This window comes from Lissotriton vulgaris, chromosome 12 (assembly GCF_964263255.1).
Source record: "Lissotriton vulgaris chromosome 12, aLisVul1.2, whole genome shotgun sequence".
Taxonomy (NCBI): domain Eukaryota; kingdom Metazoa; phylum Chordata; class Amphibia; order Caudata; family Salamandridae; genus Lissotriton; species Lissotriton vulgaris.
In genome coordinates this window covers 771,622,366-771,642,732 of record NC_141700.1, presented here as the reverse complement: position 1 = coordinate 771,642,732, position 20,367 = coordinate 771,622,366, and the positions used below count along the sequence as shown (strand labels likewise).

The 20,367-nt window shown below is 51.2% G+C and overlaps 1 protein-coding gene across 2 annotated transcripts in view; it reads left to right on the top strand.

Moving 5' to 3' along the window:
* GIGYF1 (GRB10 interacting GYF protein 1) overlaps window positions 1–20,367 on the top strand; it is a 1,483,862-nt gene that overhangs the window by 1,267,864 nt on the left and 195,631 nt on the right. For both annotated transcript variants that reach the window (XM_086946110.1, XM_086946109.1), the window contains one exon: window positions 13,564–13,721. In XM_086946110.1, coding sequence (XP_086802236.1) covers window positions 13,564–13,721 — 158 coding nt within the window. The remainder of the gene's footprint in view (window positions 1–13,563; window positions 13,722–20,367) is intronic.

Sequence of the window (20,367 nt, the reverse complement as noted above, 5' to 3'; positions counted from 1 at the left end):
AGAAAGTAGTTCTTGATTCAAAGATGATCTAATTTGGAAGGGTCCCCGCTCCGGCCTTTATCCTAAAGAAAGGGGTGGGTACATGACTAAGTCCTGCCCTAGGGGTGGGACCAGGAAGGGGGGTAGTTAAACCCCTCTCCCCTGCCGGACTTTCCCCAGGTCAGGGGCTGCGCGCCCCTGGAACTGGTTCTACCCGGCAGATGCGTAGTGAGCACCGGGGTGCCACTCCGCAGTCACCTTCTCGCAAAGCCCTACCTACCCAGAATACACAAACCCTGTCTGGGACGGTGCGAACACCGCCCTGGACAGGAAACCCTTTGTCCAAGCTCTCCTCGCTGGAAGGACTCCCAGCAGCAGGAGGTCAGACTCGTGTCTGTGGTGGCAGCATCCATTTTGTGGAGCTGAGGCTTTAGTTAACTTTAACCGGGGTTCACAGTTACGTACATGTCGTGTCCCTCTAGAAGGGTGGAATGCTAACCTCGTCGCCAGAATTGGTGAGGGGGCAGCATCCCGATTCGTATGACACCTTACTAGACATGTCTTGATAACGCTATACCGAAGTTACCGATATGATACGCGTTATCATGGAACAGCCATTGGGTCTTGGTTCCGCAAGCTGCAACCGGGCTCGGCTCGTGCCAGAGCCCAATTCACACGGGTCCATGCACTCTGCCTTCAGGATTGTCAAGGCCTGCCATAGGAGTGACTGATAGGAACCCGGGTGTCCATTGTGAGGTTAGATATAGGGATACTATACCTAAAGCAACGAGCGAGTACGCTGCGTTGCCCCAGCTGTCGTGCAGCCAGTTGTGTCAGATTTAGATGGCCATCCAGGGGTGGCATAATACATGCTTCGGCCCCTGGTAGGCCCTGGGTACACCGATGCCCTGAGTTACAGGGTCGGACAAGGTGGCCCAGTTCCAATTGGGTAATGCACCTAAGTTACATGCATCAATTTAGTGAGAGAACAGCTAGGCTGTGGGTCTGATTAGCAGGCCCACAGCCCGAGAAAGTCGTAAACCAGTGAAACAAAAGCAAAAAGTCCGGGTGATCATAGGATTGCAGACCCTACTCTCCTACAATTAGTCCAGTACTTACCTGCTAGTAATTTCGCATTCCACTTTCATAGTATATGGTTTTTCGTGCCCCTCGGGCATTTGTATAAATTGTGCAACTTAAAAGTATTTTCGTAAGAGTTTTGTTGTGTGCTTAGTACCCTGTCCTCATAAAGAGTACAGGGCTGTTGTGATCTAAATAAATACACTGTTTATTTTCATAACACTTGTGTGGTGTCCTTTCACTTGGTGTTCAAGGGGTATATGTGATGGTATAACAGCTGGCTTAACACGCCCTCTAGAGTTTAGCCCGAAGACTGCTCTTGTCCATGCTACTAGGATAGCTGGTCTATAAGGTTGACTTACAACCAATCATCAATAAGGGTTGTTTGGACTGATACATAGTGATCACTAGAATAGTGAGCACTGCATATCAGGCCAACTTCTCACAACGACATGTATGTAACTGTGAACCCCGGTTAAAGTTAACTCGAGCCTCAGCATCACAAAATGGATGCTGCCACCACAGACACAAGTTTGACCTCCTGCTGCTAGGAGTCCTTCCAGCGAGGGAGGCTCGGACAAGGGTTTCCTGCCTTGGGAGGTGCTAGCACCACCCCAGACAGGATTTTGTGTATTAGGTAGGACAGGGCTGAAAGGAATGAGACATGCCTGGGGCACACAAGGTGTCCCTGTGCGTACACCGGTCAGAACCAGTTCCTGGGGCACTCCAGCTCCAAAGCTGGCGCAAGACCGGACAAAGGAAAGGGGTTGTAACCACCCCCCTTCCTGGTCCCACCCAGAGGAGGGACATAGTCGTAGTGCAGCCCCCTTTAGCTGAATAAAGGTAGGAGCTGGTCCCATTCCAGATTAGATTACTCTTGACAACTTCTACGAAGAACTCTTGACCTTCTCCCTCCTGAACCGTCAGAAGACTGAATAATCTCCCCTATGGTCAGGGAGTGACCATCCTGCTTCGCAGGCACCATCAAGTTCCTGTGCGGTTTGCTGCAAAGTCCTTCCATCCCGGAATCCGACGACCCAGCTCGACAAGACCCGGACCTCTAGACCTCTCTGACCTCTACCCACATCCACAGCACAGCTGGGACCCGTGGTTGCGATGAGCAACGTGGAGACTGCCATCTTGAGAAACCTGCACAGCGCTTCCAGCACGACCGCCAAGGGATCCTCGAGTGAGTTCATTGGGGTCCGAGAAGCCCCACACCGACGCAGCTCCTGCACCAAAGACCAGCCCCCCAGCACCCACGAGATCTGCGTGGGGCCCTTTTGCCTGGTTGCTGCTTGTCCTGTTGTCTGGTCACTTGCCGGCTGGACGACCCGAAGAATCCAACACTGCTGGTCTGGTCCCCCAGACTGGCCCTTGCTTCCCTGTGAACGAGAAGCACCCCGGACCCTCCTGGTCCGCACCAGACGCCATCTTTGTTCCACTGCATGGCTTGCATTAGCCAAGGCTTGTTGTCCAGATCGACGATCCGACACCACCATCAGCAGCAGACTACGTGGGACAGCTCGTGCCCCCAGCCTGGTCGTGAAGAGCAGCTCCTGGTCCGCGCAGTTAAAGAGAGAAGCGACCCTTCCTTCACCTGACTGCGGCGACAGCATCTGGTTCCCTCCTGGTTCCAGCACCGTCACTGGCTAGTGACCGAGACTCTGTCCCCTTCCCTTTCAGGACTCCTAAGTTCCACTCTTGGAACCACCGGACTCCTCCATCTGGCTGCCTGCCAGCCAGCATCTCCTTGTTTCAGGCATCGCCGGGATCAACGCAGCAAACCCGACGCAACTTCAGCCCTATGCACCCACAGCCTGTGGGTTAGGTAACTAAAGCTTCTAGGTGCTGAAGTCTGTGTACACTATCCTAGTGTTCAGGTCCACTGTTGTTTTCCCTCCATCCAGCCGGGTTCGTCCGGAATCCGTAACTTTCTAAACTGTAAGATCCATAGACGTTGGTACGCATCCCGCGTGAGAGTTTCCACTCTGCACGTGAGTCCCGTGGGCCTCCTGCTCCTTACTTACCTAGTTTGTAGCGTAGTCCCAGCGATCCTCCAGCCTCTGGATCTCCTTACAGTATTTTCTTTCCTCGCATTCCATTGTTTTGAGTATATGGTTTGTTGTGCCCCTAAGGCGCACTTGTAAATATTGTGCGAACTCGTATTTCCTTTTTAGTATTGTCATGTGCTTAGCCCTCTGACCTCATAAAGAGTTCGGAGGTGTATGTTAATAAATATCTGTTTATTTTCATAACAACCTGTGTGGTGTCCTTTCATTTGGTATTCAAGGGGTTATATGTGGTAAAACAGCTGGCTTCACATGCCATTCAGAGTTTAGCCTAGAGACTGCTTTTGTCCACGCTACTAGGATAGCTGGTCTATAAGGTTGACTTGCAACCAATCACCATAAGGGTTGTTTGGACTGATACAAGATGATCACTGGAACTAGTGAGCATCATATATCAGGCCAACTTCTCACAGCCACTACGAAGTGTCTGTCACCCCAGTTGACCTTTTTTTGTACGCGGGACGTTCAGAAGGTGGGCTGAGGATGAGCGGAGAGTTCTTGGTACCTCTAAAGGTCTGAAAGCTAGTTTGAGGAACTGAGGACCAGTATTGTTAATGGCCTTATATGCTATGCATAGAGCCTTAAACTTTGTGCGGCTTCTCACAGGAAGCCAGTGCAGTTTACGAATGAAGGGGGAAATTGAGTTGTTTTGGAATGTTGGGCAGAACCCTGGCTGCAGCGTTCTGCACCAACTGGAGCTTATTAAGCACCTTTGCCTGAGCATTGAGGAGGAGGGAGTTGCAATAATCCGTTCGTGAAAGTACGAGGGAGGTGATCAGGGTCTTTGCAGCTGAGGTGGGAATGTAAGGTAGGATTTTTTTAATTTTCCTCAAGGTGAAAAAGGATGAGGAAACAACATTGGTTACATGATAATTAAAGAGAAGCCGATCATCGAAGATGACTCCTAGGTTTCTTACTTTTGTGACAGGTTTGGGCGGGGGGCCTAGTTCGCTTGGCCACCACTGAGGGGAGCAACAGGGCTCTAGTTTGCCAAAAAGCATAATCTCAGTCTTGTTGGAATTCAGTTTGAGACAGTTGGCCGCCATCCAGGAGCTGATGGCCAACATTCCCTCCTGGAAGTTGGCGGCCACCCTGTCTCCGTCCCGGTGTATTGAGAGGACTAACTGAGTGTCATCAGCATAGGTGGTGAGGCTGATGTCGTGTTCCTTTATCAAACACGGAGGGAGTAGGGTCCAGGGGAATGTTTAAAGACCAAATGCACAGTTATAACCCCTTAAAGCATCCTGTATCAACAAACAATAACTGTGGGTCTACGTGAAACTAAGGTTTCTGTATGCAAGCAGTGTCAGTCTTACTGTTGTATTGCATAGGGACTAATCACATTGTGATATATGTACCCATCATTTACCCACTCTGAACCGCCCTGTTGTCATCATTTGGGCGATCTCACAAGGTGGTATGTCCACACTGTACACACCACTAGTAAGCACACAGTGGTAACTGGAAGCAGTGCTCAAAAAAAATATATGTGTAAGTGAAAATGTGAAGATAAAACTTGATAGTGGAGTCACAAGTAAATTTAATGAGAAGTAACCACATCTCAACGCACGTTGCAGGACATTGTAGATACAGACTATTTGTTAGATACGTGGCGCTACCTACACCCAACAGTGCAGAAAGGGACTCACCATTCCACTGTACACAACGCCTGGGCCAGACTGGACTATTTATTTGTTTCCACTGGCATGGCACATTGGGTAGATAAGGTGATTCACCTAGCTAAAACATTCTCCGATCACTCCCCGGGGATGGTCACAGTGAAAACCCCGGTGGACCTGCCCCCCTATGTTAACTGGAGACTCAACCCTTCCCCAGGAATACGTGATCTGTAGCTAGTTTGACAACGGTGTGGAAGGCATTTAAAGTGACCATCCGGGGTGGTGTATCTCCCAGGGGGAGGCATTCTGAAGGACCTTAGGCAGACTCTGACCACAGTGGAGAAAGAGCTGAAGGGGCTGGAGGGGGAAATTGCAGGGAATGCAAATTCCGGGGGGAAGCATTGTACTGCCCGAATATATGGGGATGGAGAGAGACCCGGGACGTTGCTCTCGAGAGCAATTAGACCCCCCCCCCCCCCAGATTTAGAAACTTTATCACCGAGTTACGGAACGAGCAGAGGGTCATCTGTAGCAATCTCCCGGACCAAATGACTACCCTTACGGAGTATTACCAAAAGCTATACGCGTCGCAGAGACAGCATACGCTGAACCTTAGGGAATATTTCGAGGATGTTGCCCTAGCCTGGCTTGGGGACGTGCAACGTAAATTCCTGGCTCTCGACCTGGAAGTTGATGAGATCACAGAAGCTATAATGGGCATGAAGTCGGGGAAAACCCCGGGGTCTGACGGAATCCCCATTGACTTCTACAAGACATATGTCTCCGTTCTTGCGCCCATTCTTAAAGCGGTATACTATGAAGCACTGGAAGAGGGTGCCCTTTCTGACACCATGAGAGAAGCCCAGATCTTATCTCTGCTCAAACCTGGAAATCCCCCCGACCAATGTGACTCTTACCGTCCCCTATCCCTCCTCAACAGTGACACTAAAATATAAGCGAAAGTCCTAGCAACTAGATTGAACCTCCTCCTAGAGCGATTAGTGTTACCGTACCAGGCGGGCGTTGTGCCAAATCAAGCCACTACCCACAATCTACGTACTCTCCTGGCAGTCATCCAGGACATAGACCCGAATTGTGCTGCGGTGGCTGTCTTTCTTGACGCCACCAAGGTGTTTGATTCAGTTAAATGGGACTATGTGATGGGCACTCTGACGTACATGGGGATGCCGGAACCGTTCCTAAACTGGATTGGGCTGCTTGACACAGCACTGTGTGCCATGGTGCTGCTCAATGGGTCTCGCTCGAATGCCTTCCCTATAACTAGGGGGACGAGGCAGGGATGTCCCCTGTCGCCAGTCCTATTTGCAATAGCAGTTGAACCCCTGGCGGCTAAGTTAAGACAACACCAAAATCATAGGGGCCTAATCTATCCCTCCAGGCAAGTGATGGTGTCCCTTTACGCCGATGACATTACCTTATACATCCACAAACCGCAGGATGATCTAAACCCGGTCTTGAGGGAAATCACTTAGTTCAGAGCCATAGCCGGGGTACAAATAAACTGGGGCAAGTCTGCAATTTTTCCCCTTACTGACCACACTCCCCGGCATCCCCTGGACTACCCATTAGTGTGGGAAGAAGATGACGTTAAATATCTAGGCATTTATATTACCAGGGATAAAGACGCCTTGATGAAAACTAACTACGGACTGGCCATGACTAAAGTGACAGACAATATCACGAGCTGGCTGAAACTCCCCCTTTCAATGGCAGGAAGGGTTTCGCTTATAAAGATGGTCATCGTTCCAAAATTCTTATATTTGTTCATCAATATTCCCCATCACCTAGGGGCTCACTTCTTCAAAACTCTACGAACACATTTAATCCAGCTAATATGGGGGGATAACAAGCAAGACTGAAGCTAGACACCCTTACTCTGCCATATCGCTATGGGGGTTTCGATGTCCCGGACTTTGACCAGTACTATCAAAGTGCGCAGGGGCACTTCGCCGTGTACTGGTTTCATCTCCCCCCCCCTCCCCCTACATGCCCCACCTCGCAATGGAGGATGGACATATGGCTCCAGTCCCCCCCGCCCACGGGCTACCTGTTTGTACCATATAAGGAGAGGGACAGAGACCCTTCCACTGTTGACTGCACCGTCAAGGCGTGGCATTGATTGGCATTGATTGGGATTTGCCGAGGGAGTACCCCAGCTATATTCCCCCAGAATACCACTAGGTGGCTGCCCCCTGTTGCCGGTCACAACGGAAAAGATCAGCCAAATCTTATTAACTAAGCTACACTGAGACTTAGGGTGACCTATATCTCGAGGGGGAATTCTGGGCCAAAGACCAGTTTTTCAGGGAGATCCCGCACTCCATTATGGACCTCTTCCTTTACACTAGGCTTAGGCAGTGCGTCTGGGCCAAGACTCCGGATTTCCCGAAGGAGCCAGTAACCTTTACATCCCTCCACTTGCTGCTCCAGAAGGACGCCCCTGCGCATGTCACTTCCACATTGTATACGCGGGTCCGCACTGCCCTGCCGAACTCGGAGCTAGGCGTGGTCAGAGTTCTGCAGACTTCATACATCTAGCATGATACTGCCCCCAAGTTGCGGAATATTGGAGGGAGGTGTTTGCTGGAATCGCGGACATGTTGGGGACCCCAATAACACTACACCCCACCACAGCCCTACTGGGCCTAGTTGTGGACATCCAAACACCACATCGCAAATTCCTGCTTATGGGCATCCTTCTAGCCAGAAGACAGGTGGCATGCAGGTGGGGTAGGGGCAGAGGGCCTAAATTCAAGGGATGGATACAGGACATGACCACTTGGCAGGAATACTTACATGTATATGCAGAACAATTGCCGCTGAAATCTAGGCCGAGAGATATCTGGGGCCCCTTGATAACTTATCTCGCAGGTCAAAATGTTGGGGAGGATACTGCTGGCAATTTAACGGAGGCTGACTCATCGAATGCCGGAGATGCGAGATTGCTTGATGATCTGAGGGGGATACAGAGGCATGGGTGGGGGACGGTAGGGAGGGGGCTCTTAGAGCAACTTGGAGAACTCCACTGTTTATAATTGAGAGCGGCTTCTAACTGAAGGACTGTGCCTTGGATATAAGCGTTCTGTACTCATATTGGACTGCATTGATATGACTCTCGCATTATTTGACAATTTCCTTCAGAAAGGAATCGCGGGGGTGGGAGGGAGGGATGGGGGGACGGGGAAACTACGTGTAAGACTGTATGCATGTACTTTATTTTATTAATGTCACTCCCAATCTGTTGACCTGATGGTCTTGTGTTAGATCTTGGAAAATGTTAATAAACAAATATATGTTAACAAAAATGCGTATAACACTTTATTATAACTTTTCATCACGCTACACAGCAGCCACACTGCACTACAATATAGATTAAAGACATTAACAAAGCAAATACCTCTGGCTAAACTCTTTTAAGGTCCCGAAGGCGAGACCTATTTGCTATGCCAATGCTTGTTCTGACTTTTTGTCAACGTCTTTTGAGACTTTGACTCCCGGTGCACGAGGGATGTCCAACCGTCAGCCCAGTTTCAAGCCCTGTGACTCCTGTAATAAGTGGATGTTGGTCACTGATCCGTACCTCATGTGTCTTAAAGTGTCTGGAGTGCTACCACGACCGAAGTCGTGCTCCGACTGCCGGGACCATGAACCCGAAGTCTTTGTGGGAGCGGTCCCCAAAGCTTTTGGAGGCCCGGCAGTCTGCTCCGCGCCGCTCGAGTTCCCGGTCGGGAGGGAAGGTCGTGGAATCATCACTCATCATAGAAATCTTCGCACTCTTCGGGTAAGTCGAAGCACCAGAAGAAGTCGAAGAAGCCTCGTCGCTCTTTGCCTTCTACCCGGCCGACGCAACGCGGGAACCAGAGCATCTTCGCTGTCAGTGTCCTTCCTTGGAGTCTGCTCGGATGGCTCTGTGCTTCCCTCCCTTTCACGGAACCAGAGAGCCCCCTGCCCAGCTTAGTCAATTTTACAAACTGCTGCACGGCATTTTTGGGCAACTAGACTCTGCAGGTGTGCTTTCGGGCCCCACGGACTCAGCTGGGGGTCCTTGGTCTTTGATGCTGGAGTCTCCGGCCCGGCGCCGCAGGGTCCCCAAGGATCCAGATCTGGATCGGCGCCGGCCGACCTCATGCTACCTTTTCCGGCGCAGATTTCATTGAAGATACCCCCAACGCCGGTTGTGCCCCCAATCTGCGTTGATACCAGCCTCACCCCTGACGTGGACACTGTGCCAGACCGACGTTGGTACTGGTGCCGGAGGGTACTTTAGTACTGCTGTTCATCCCTGGCGTTACCTACCACCCTCCGTGGCAGCCAGAGGAGGGTGAGAAGGACTGGGAGGGGTCTATTGACCCTCTAGCAGACCAACTGGAGGAACCGGACTGGAGAGAGGAGTTGGTTGATGCCAGCGGTCTGGATACCTCCCCGGACTTTGGTATGCTTTCCCACCCTTCCGTGGCTACTGAGGAGGGAGCCTTCAACCCTGTGGTGTTGCCTAGGGCAGCTGAGGCACTGCTTCAAGCTTCCTACGGTGGCTGTCTGGACTAACCTCCTGACTGAGGTGCTACATCTGCCAGCAGCCTCTTCGGAGCCCCTACTGCCTTTTAATGAAGCCCTTACTGACATCCTTCTGGGCCCTTGGTACAAGCCCAGCACAGGGGCTCCTGTGGACAGGATGATTGCTCGATGCCACAGTCCGGCCCAGGGTGACCCACTTTTCCACTTTCAACACCCTACCCCAGAGAACTTGGTGGTTCAAGCCTCATCCTCAATAGGCGCATTCCCTACTGCTCCCCCAGATAGAGAATCCAAAAAGCTGGACCATCTGGGGGGAAAGAGGTTTTCTTCTGCCAGCTTATGACTGCGGTAGGTGAACATTGCATGTCTCTTGGGCCGTTACACACACACACACACACACACACACGAACACGAACACACACACACACACACACACACACACACACACACACACACACACACCTGGGCCATGCTCACCTGCGCTGCTTAGGGTCAAGACGCAGCAAAGTTCACCATCCGCTGGATATCGCCAACTTGCTGGGTAGCAGAAGAGACACAATTGATGGACGGAATGCAGCACAAATCAAAACATTCACCCCCAGTCAAGAGATCTGGGTTAAATCCATCATTCTTTTGCTGATCATGCCACCCCAGTTTCGACCCGGCCATATGCAAATCAGTCTTGACCCTTTGCCTCATGTGAACAGTCCAGCTTGAACTGCCAAGCCAGGTCCTCCATGGACCGGAAACAAGCATCCTAGGACCGTTTTTTGGGTTTCACTCCTCATGAGCCAGGATAGCTTGAATCCAGTGGCACAGTGAGCCCGGGTAGAGTGGTTTCCACATCAGTAGCCTTAAGGCACTACGCCTGGCAGAGAAAGTCTGGCTTCTCTGGGGATGTCTATCTACCCTTTTGGACATACCCTTTGATGGCTGTCGCCTGTTTGGTGACCAGGCGGATAACGCGCTTAAGCGTTTCAAGGACTCTAGGGCTACAGCCAGATCCTTGGGCCTCGCAGCAACTTCTCGCCCCATGCAGTCTGCCTTTCGCCCCTTTCATGGTTACAGAAGGGGTGCCCCACCATGTTCCACCCAGAGCCCAGATTTCGGTGAGAATGACCCCAAGGCTGCTGGACCTCATGCATCTGGCTGGTGGATCATGCCAGATGGCATATGGCCGCTCTGCAGTGGGTACCTGATGTTCCAGTGGGCGCAGCATTTGTGGAATCCTTCCGATGTCATCCAGATCGCGGAGGGGACTGCAAGACAGTTGGTGGTAACTCACAAGCCAGAATTGGGTCAACGGCAGGTCCCTCTCCCTACCAGAGTTCACAGTAGTGGCTGATGCGTCACTCCTGGGATGAGGCGGACACATGGGAGAGGTGGAGATCAGAGGCCTCTGGTCTCCTGCGGAGTCTGGGCTCCACATCAACCTTCTGGAGCTCCAAGCAATTTGTCTTGCGCTGAAGGCAATCCTTCTGCCAAAGGAAGAGTAGTGCAGGTGTTCACGGACAACACCACCGCCATGAGGTACTGCAACAAACCGGGTGGGGTCGTGGACCCTATGTAAAGAGGCTCTTTGCTTTGGATATGGTTGGAACATCAGGTCCTATCTCTGGTAGTTCAACACCTGGCAGGGTCCTTGAACGCCAGGGCAGACAAACTCAGCCGCCGGTGCATGGTGAACTATGAATGGAGTCTTCACTCTGAGGTGGTGTAAGATCTTTTTCTGCATTGGGGAGAGCCTTGGTTAGATCTATTCGCCACCGGGCCCAAGTCATTCTTGTGGCTCCGGATTGGTCATGAAGAGTCTGGTATCGCAAGCTGCTACACATGGCCATCGATCCTACGATCAGACTGCCTCTTCGGGAGGATATTCTGTCGCAGCAGGAGGGGCCGGTCCTCCACCCGAACCTGTCCAGCCTCCACCTCCTTGGGTGAAGATTGAGCAGCGGCAGTTGATGTAGTTTGACCTGCCTTCCAAAGTCTGTGATGTTATCTTGGCAGCCAGGCGTCCCTCAACTAAGACGGTATATGCCTGTAAATGGTAAACATTTGTTGCATGGTTCGCTGCAAAGACTGTGGATCTCATTTCTGCCCTTCTTTCTGAGGTTCTCTTGTTCCTTCTTTATTTGTCCCAGCAGGGCTCTGCTCTGTGTACTCTTAAGGGCTACCTCTTGGCCATTTCAGCCTTTCTTAGGCTTCCTGATCAGCCTTCTCTTTTCAAGTCCCCTGTTGTAAATCGTTTTCTTAAGGGCATTACTCATCTTTTTCCTCCTGTTCCATACGTAATACCTCAGTGGGACTTGAACTTGGTTCTTACTTACCTTATGGGCGCTCCCTTTGAGCCGCTACATAACTGTCCTCTCAGGCTTCTGACTCTGGAAACTGCCTTTCTGGTGCCATCACCTGTGTGCGCAGAGTGAGTGAGCTCCAGGCTTTCTTCTTAACCTCTTTTTCTGACTGTTCATCCGGACAAGGTTGTCCTTAGAACTTGTCCTTCCCAAAATGGTTACTCCTTCCCATATTGGACAGACCATCGCTTTGCCCACCTTCTTTCCGCCTCCTTGCAAAGAAGGAGAGGCTCCAACGTCTAGATAAAAAGCGTGCGCTTTCCTTTTACTTGGATCGCATAAAACTATTCCGGGTGGAGGACCAGCTCTTTTTTGGGTATGTCGGTGCCAAAGAAGGTTGGGCTGTGCACAAACGGACCATTTATAGATAGGTTGTTTTGTGCATCAAAGCATGTTATTCCGTGGCAAAGGAGCTGCCAGTGGAGTTGTGCGCCCATTCCACCAGGGCGTCAGCAGCTACCACTGCTTTGGGACGTGGAGCCCCTCTTAATGACATCTGTCAGGCCGCTACCTAGGCATTGCTGCTTATGTTCGCAAGACACTACTGCCCGGACAGCCAAGTCTGGAGAGACTGCTTTTTTGTCCGTTCTGTTCTCCAGGACTTTCTGGTGTGAACTTGGTTCACAGACCCACCTCCGGGGTTGCTATTGCTTGGGTATCTATTCTCTGGTAAGGAATCTATAACTGTTTCTTTCAGATGAACAAGTTACTTACCTTCGGTAACGATATATCTGTAAGAAACATAGGTTAGTTATAGATTCCTTACCGCCCCACCCATCCTCCCCGTTCTGTGAACTGACTTCTAGGGTTAAGGATTTCCTTTCAAGGCCCTAGTATTGTGCACCAGTGGTCAGTGTCTTGCATGGCTTTGCGCTTCTGGCGTGGAAAGTCATGTACAGAACCAAAGTCTGCACGCGAAGGCAGCGTCTTACTAGCTACCGTGACATCATCCCGGTGACCACATCGCCAATGACTAACGTGGAGCCAACCGATTCCACCTTTCGACCCGCAGGGGTAGTGCTGCCTAAAAAACTTTCTGGATCCAGTCTGATGCCTGTGGTAATTCTAAGGTAAGGAATTTATAACTAACCTATGTTTCCTACAGATATACAGTTACCAAAGGTAAGTAACTTGTTCTTTAGTACCCATACCCTGGGTGCCAGGGGTACCATTTTCTAGGTTATTGCAGGGCTTGCAAATTCCTTCCATTTGGGTTACAATTGAACATTTTTCTTGTTTTTAGGGAAAAATCACTGCCACTGGGGCCTGGTTAGCAGGGACCCAGTGCACTAACAATCAACATCTGTACTAGTGAGCAAAAAGTGAGGGTGACCATGTAAAAAAAAGTGGCACTTTCCTACACCCACACTACAACAAATTGAGCACTTGGGATTATTAAAGTAAGCCCTGTAAATCAATCCGGTTTGTCTGGACTTTTTGCATGGTGTGCCCCTACATTGGCACACTACATTAAAGGCCAGCTTCCTACAATCTTTACCCAAAAGTATTTGTGTAACAGGGACGAGAGGAAATTGCCATACATGCCTCCATTTTCAAAGAGAAGTGAGAGGATTTAAAATATATTATTAGGGGTGCGGTGTATTTTCACCAGTGACTTGTATATAAACAAAGGCAATTTTAGGTGGGAGACACCTAAAATAAAGCCATTTTTGTCTTTTAACAAATCAGGAGTTTCCACCTGAATCATATCTATTTCCAAGTATGAACTAGGTGTTACCTGTTTTCGTTGGCAGGAAGTGCTGCCAGAAGGCTTTTTGTTATTTGACAGCCTTCTTTCTTTCTCTTGCGAGTGCCATCTCCCTCTTTAGTTTGTTAAATATGTCAAATGTAACTTGTAAATCAATTTGTTTTGTGTCCATCTAGTTTGAATAGTAACCACTGTCCTCTACTTCCATAACACAGTGATTCTTATGGTATCCCCAGCCGTCAGAGCCGGAAGAAGACTGAAGAGGAAGAGAAACTTCTCAAGTTACTGCAAGGCATTCATAAGCCTCAGGATGGCTTTACGCAGTGGTGTGAGCAGATGTTGCATGCTCTTAACACCTCCAACAACCTGGACGGTATGACTGCTACAGGCTCTGAAGCTAGACAGAGAGCCATTCATTCCTCTTAAAATTCCATGAACATGTACTTGGGGCATAACCAGTTATACTAATTGTAAGGGCATTTTGGTTTCTATAAAGTGATCCTGTGGATGTAGAACCATGAAAGTTTATACTTGGTTACTATGACCTTTTTGTATTTCTGCATATATGTGTTTGGGTAACATTTACATGAAGTTTGAAATGCTATTTTCCATCTTAGTCCTTTGCTGATGTTCATCCTAAATGTACTTTTAATTTTAAAATTGTTCAAGACACCCAACAGAAAAAGTGCTTGTGGCTACACATTTTGACAACTTAATGGTGGGCACATGTCATGGTTGGTCCACTTGTGAGGCAGTTGTACAGGTTATCAAGGATCATTTACGATGGTAGTCTCCAGAAAGGGTCTAGTTATGGCAGGTTGTAGCAGGAGTGGTCTTATCAAAGGATATTTCTTTTTGTTTAGACTGTGGATACATTGTTTGAGGTAAACCTACTTGAACGTGGAATTCGCAGTGTGTTTGGCTGTAGATACACATCTGAAAGAAACAGGTTAGTATTAGATTCCTTACCTTAAAATATCCCCAGGCGTCAGACTGGATCCGGAAAATTTTGCGTAGCAGTACCCCTTCACGTCAGTAGGCATAGTCTGCGGCTCCGTCGTTGGTGCCGGGATGACTTCGTCGGAGTACTTAGACACCGCCCTGAAGCGCTGACGTCAGTTCTTCTTTTTTCCGCGCCAGCAAGCGCAGGCCCCGAGAAATTGGCACCCTTTAGTCAATTTTTGACTAAACTTTTTGGATCTTTTTGATCTGTTTTTCGAGTTGAACGACTCCGGGGGTGCCGGTAGGGATGCCCGGGTTCAAACCCTGCGTCGACTGCAGCCGACTGATGTCTGTTACAGACCCCCATCGCCGGTGTCTGCATTTTCTGGGGCCTGACAATGATGACAAGTCTTCCCCGACTGCTGGGCCTTGACGTCGAAGGCTAGGCGGGAGCGGTCCCGCAAGCGCCTCGAGCTCCGGCAGTCTGCCCGCGCCATTCGAGGTCCCGGTCCGGAAGGATGTTGAGGGACCGGTCGCGGGGCCATAGTCATCATAGCTCCGGGAGTCTACACCTTGCCTCAGGCTCAAAGTCCTCAGGTAAGAGGCACAAGAAGACGAAGAGGCGTCATCGCTCTACTGACTCCCCCCGATGCTCGCGCGATGCGGCCGGAGCCGCAGGCATCGCAGCCTGCTCCATACCCACCGGTACCTGGGCAGAACGCGACGCCAGAGATCAAGTCCTTCCTCATGGCCATGACGTCGCTCACTCCTCCCTCTGGTTCAGCGGCACCTTTGGGCCAAGAGGCCCGACTGGGTCCCCAAGCGGGCTGGGTGCTTTGGCCCTGGCACCGTCTGGTGCTTCGGCGACTTAAATACCGACGCCGCAGGGACCCGCTGGATCCGGGTCGTCGCCTGTCCCCAGGGTGTCTCCCCCGAAGCAGTCCCCGGACGACGTCGTCCCTGGTCCTACCCTTGATTCAGGTCTGGCGCCGGAGCGGTGCCGCTTGGCGCCGTATTCAATGCTGCTAGGAGATTTTTCCTTCTATGACCCGGCCCCATCTTTTGACCCTAAGTATCATGAGATGGGTGGCGAGGAGGATTGGGAGGGGCCCGAGGACCCTCTGGCACGTGGATGCCAGCCTTAGCAGGACTGCGCAGGTGAGCTAGGGGATGCCAGTGGTCTGGACACTTGGCCAGACACTGGATTTGTCTCCCCTCCTACCGTGACTATGGAGGAGGGGGCTGCCTATAGTGTGGTGTTGATACGGGTGGCCAAGGCCTTATCCCTTGAACTCCCCATCGCGGCCGTGAGGACTAACCTCCTCACTGAGGTCCTTAAACCGCAGGCAAGCTCCTCGGAGCCTCTGCTGCCATTAAATGAGGCCTTATCTGACGTTCTTCTGGGCACCTGGTCTAGGCCCGCTAGAGGTCCCCCTGTAGATCGGAACGTGGCCAGGCGCCACCGCCTGGCTCCGGGTTACCCTTGCTTCCTGTCCACCCAATCCCACCCCACCCCGAGAGCCTGGTCATACAGGCCTTTAACTCCCAGACCGCATTCCCGACTGCTCACCCCGATCGGGAATCCAAGAGGTGCGAACAGTATGGCAAGAATATGTTCTCTTCACTGAGTTTGGGTTTACAGTCCATTAGCACAGCGTTCGAGGCATGTGGGCTGCTGAATTCATATCTGTGCATAGATCGCCGCCTAGTGTTGGGTCCAGATGATTGCACATTGTTGTCCTGGAAGAGTCTTCGAAGTATCACGAGATAGGTGGCTCCTCCCCTGGACTACAGTGCGCATGGGCATCCTCTCCATCCTCAGATTGTTTTTTTCCGCCATTGGGTTCGGATGTACTTTCTCGACTCCAGTTCGGAAACTTTGTATTAACTCTTTCCTAAGGCCAAAAGGCCTTCAAAGCGTCGGTATTGTCTCGTTCGGTGCCTGTTTCTTCTCCAGTTCTTCGAACCGGACGTCGGAAGCGGTTTTTCGCTTTTGACACCAAAGGCCCAAACTACGACGACGATGGATCGGAGCCCGTTTAAACGATGCCCCGTCTGCAATTCGAAAGACCCCCACATCGATGTGCACCCAGTCCCGAGCACGACGAGGCCAGCTGTATGGCCTGCTCCAAGTTCCGCTCCAAGAAGACGCTTCGAGTTACACGCGCAGCAAGACAGTCAGCGCAAAAGTCTGCGCCCGAGCCGGTCAATATCTTCGAGGTGGGTGACGAAGAAGGCGACGAAGAAGTAGAAGAAGATCCTGACCAGCGGTCGGAACCAGCGTCGGAGCATGACTCCAACTTGGAGGTGGACGAACAAGATGAGGAATACGTCCACGACGAAGACGTCGTCGAGGTAGGGGACGACGACGGGGCCATCGGAGCCGTCGATGACTACTCCAGTGACGATCCAGGCCCACCCGCAGTAGCGGGGCCTACTAATGACAATAAACTCCCTACGGCTCAGGTCGAGGCATCGCCGAAAGGCCTTAGCCAAGATCTTCCTTTACGTTCTATAGCCCCGCGTCCAAGCCAGGCTAAGAATACTTCGAAAGAGCCATGGGTCGATTCTTCAAAATCGAAACCGAAACCTACAGAGGAGTAATCGAAACCGAAACTACCTGAGATGGTCTTTGGATCGACGCCAGTCAAGTCAAAGACTATCGACGACCCTTCGGCGTCGAAAGGGGCCGTCGCCTCGAAGACTGGTGCGTCGCAGCAGGGCTCTACCGTCAAGCACGTCACCTCGTCGACGCACAAACATGGCGACAAGGCCAAAGGCCTCCAGGCCAAGATGGCCGTCGAGCCGAAGATTTCAGCGCTCAAACCGCTACTAAGCAAACAACTCTAGTCGAAAACCAAAGCCGACGCGAAACAGCAAGTGGCATCGACGCCGAAGGATGTGCATACTACACACCATGAGCTCGAGTCGACGCAATCGAGCAAGCGCGCTACTGAGTCGCGGAAGCAGCTCGGTTCGACCACTACGGCGAGCTCAAACGGTCGGACACCCTCCGATTAAATTCGGTCTTCCGCCAACGGCTCGAGCCAAGCATCTCTAACACCACAACGGCACCGACCCTTCCAAAACGTTGTCTGCGCCTTCGAAGCCCACCCCTGAACAGGCTGTGTTCCAGGAACCCTCGTACGACAATCAGTCGAAACTCTTCATCGACTCAGAATCGGGCAGGCTTACCTTACATAAACGGAAGATTGCGCCTGAACATCCTTTGGAGGCTTATAAAATCCCTCTTAAACGGAAGAAAGACTCTGCCACCTCATCAGTTCTCATTGAACACGTTGAGCTCTATTCACAACAGATGGCATATTCTCCAGCACAAAGCGAGGAGGACATGGGTGATGAATATGGTCAGGCGGCCTTCGCTTATCACGCTGACACTGATCAGGAGGAACCTCTATAATGGTCTGTGGCTGTAGATCAAACTGTAGATCCTGATGATCCACAAGCTGCACCGGACTCTCAGTCCTACAATGTCAAAACCTCGCCTACTGAAGACACAGCAGCGTTTAACGCTTTGATTGAGAGGGCAGCCCTCAACCATCACGTGGAAATGCACGCAGAGCCAGTGGAAGATTTCTTATTTGACACTTTCTCCACCTCTGAAAGATCCACAAAGATGTTGCCTATGCTAAAGGGGGTCCTCAAGCATGCTGCGGACATTTTCAAAGAGCCCACAAAAGCAAGGGTTATAAACCCAAGGATTGAGAAAAAATATAGGCCTGCTCCAGTGGACCCCACCTACATCAAAGGCCAACTCCCATTGGACTCCCTCGTAGTGGCCAATGCTCGCAAGAGGGCAAACTCGTGGTGACGCTCCTCCTCCAGACAAAGAATCGAAGATCTTGGAGGCGTCAGGAAAGCGAGTGGCAGCACAGGCGGCTAATATTTGGAGGATTTCAAATACACAGGCCTATTGGCTAGATACGATAGGGCTCACTACGACACACTAGAACAGTTTTTGCAACACCTGCCTGATATTTACAAAGAGGGAGCAGAAATGATCATACAAGAGGGGAAGTTAATTTCTAATGCATCCATCAAAAGTGCACTGGATGCGGCAGACACGGCAGCTAGGGCCATTAACACTAGTGTAATGTTAAGATGTCACGCATGGCTCCGCATCTCTGGGTTCAAACCCGAGATTCAAACAACTCTGCTCAACCAGCCGGTTAACCCAGACTTCCTTTTTGGTCCTGAGGTGGACACAACCCTCGAAAAAATAAAGGACACTGAGACAGCAAAATCCATGGGGGCTCTGCAGTCACAGCAGTATCGGGGCAGTTCCTTTCGTCGCTCCGGTAATAGGGGAGCCTCTAGAGGACAGGCTTTACAGCAAGCCCAGTACACCAAAGGGAGCACGCAATTAACCTATACAAAAAATACCAGGGGTGGATACCGTGGGAACAGCACCAAGGGCAGAGGACGTGGCAATAACGGTTCCAGATCCTCTGCTCTCAACAAACAGTGACGCCTTGTCACTGCCCCCCGACCATCTAGCACCTGTCGGGGGACGACTCCAGCAGTTCCTGCCAGTCTGGGACGGCATTTCCACGGACAGGTGGGTGAGACAACTTATCCAATACGGCTATTGTCTAGAGCTAACCTCCACCCCCCTGTCCCCCGCCCCTCCCCAACACACCCCCAAGACACCGTCCTATGTCCGCAGAGCACATGCACTTATTGCAGCAAGAAGTCCTCTCCATGCTGCAAAAAGGGGCAATAGAGCTCGTGCCTGCAGAAGAACGAGGTACAGGAGTCTACTCTCTGTACTTCTTAATCCCAAAAAAAGACTGTTCTCTGCGGCCCATTCTAGACCTCAGACCCCTCAACCAATACATCCTGTCAGAACACTTTCATATGTTAACCTTACAGCAGGTCCTGCCGTTGCTCAGTCAGGGCGACTTCCTGGCGCCCCTGGACCTCAAGGATGCATATTTCCACATTCCCATTCACCCAAGTCACAAGAAATATCTCCGGTTCACCATCTACAATCAGCATTACCAATTCAAGGTCCTGCCTTTCGGGGTCACCACTGACCCCAGAGTGTTCACCAAGTGCTTGGCGACGGTGGCTGCGCACCTTCGAAGACAACACATTCATGTCTATCCCTACCTGGACGACTGGCTTGTTCAGGCAAAGTCGGCCCAGCAGTGTGCCAGCCACATGTCACGCACAATTCACCTCCTTCACAGTTTAGGGTTCTCACTCAACTACGCAAAGTCGCACCTGCAGCCCGCCCATGTGCAACAGTACCTAGGGGCAACATTGAACACTGACGGTGACAGCGCAGCCAAATTCTGCCAGAGTCAACAGCATGCAGCTGCTCATTCGGAGGTTCAGACCTCAACAATCGCTCCCAGCGCAGGTGTTGATGCAGCTGATCGGTATGATGGCCTCCTGCATATTCATAGTCCCGCACGCGAGGCTGCACATGCGTCCCCTTCAAGAATGCTTAGCGGGACAGTGGAACCAGGCTCATGGGCATCTAAAAGACCTAGTGTTGGTGACCGGTCGTGCATACAACTCTCTGCATTTGTGGAATCCACAAAACCTTTGCAGGGGACGATCGTTCCAAGAGCCTGTCCCACAGATAGTGCTAACAACGGACGCTTCTCTCCAGGGTTGGGGAGCGCATGTCCTCCATTACACTGTGCAGGGACTATGGACGGCACTGTAGGAAGGTACATCCTGACTATGGTTGCCCCCAACTTTTTGCCCTGTGTTTTAGCTGGTTTTTGACATAGTCGACCTGGGATCCTGCCAATCAGGACCCCAGGCCTACTGCTCTCTCTTTAAAATGGATTCCATGTACCCTAGGTACATTTCCAATTGGTACTGGGCCACCCTATCAGACCCTGTAACTCAGGGCATGGGTGTACCCAGGGCTGCCAGGGGCTGCAGCATGTATTATGCCACCCCTGGCTGGCCTCCTAAATTTGACACAACTGGCTGCATGACAGCTGGGGCAAAGTCGTGTAATCACCCTTTGCTGTAGGTGTAGTATACCTATACCTAACCCTAAAGTGGACACACAGATTCCTATCAGTCACTCCCAT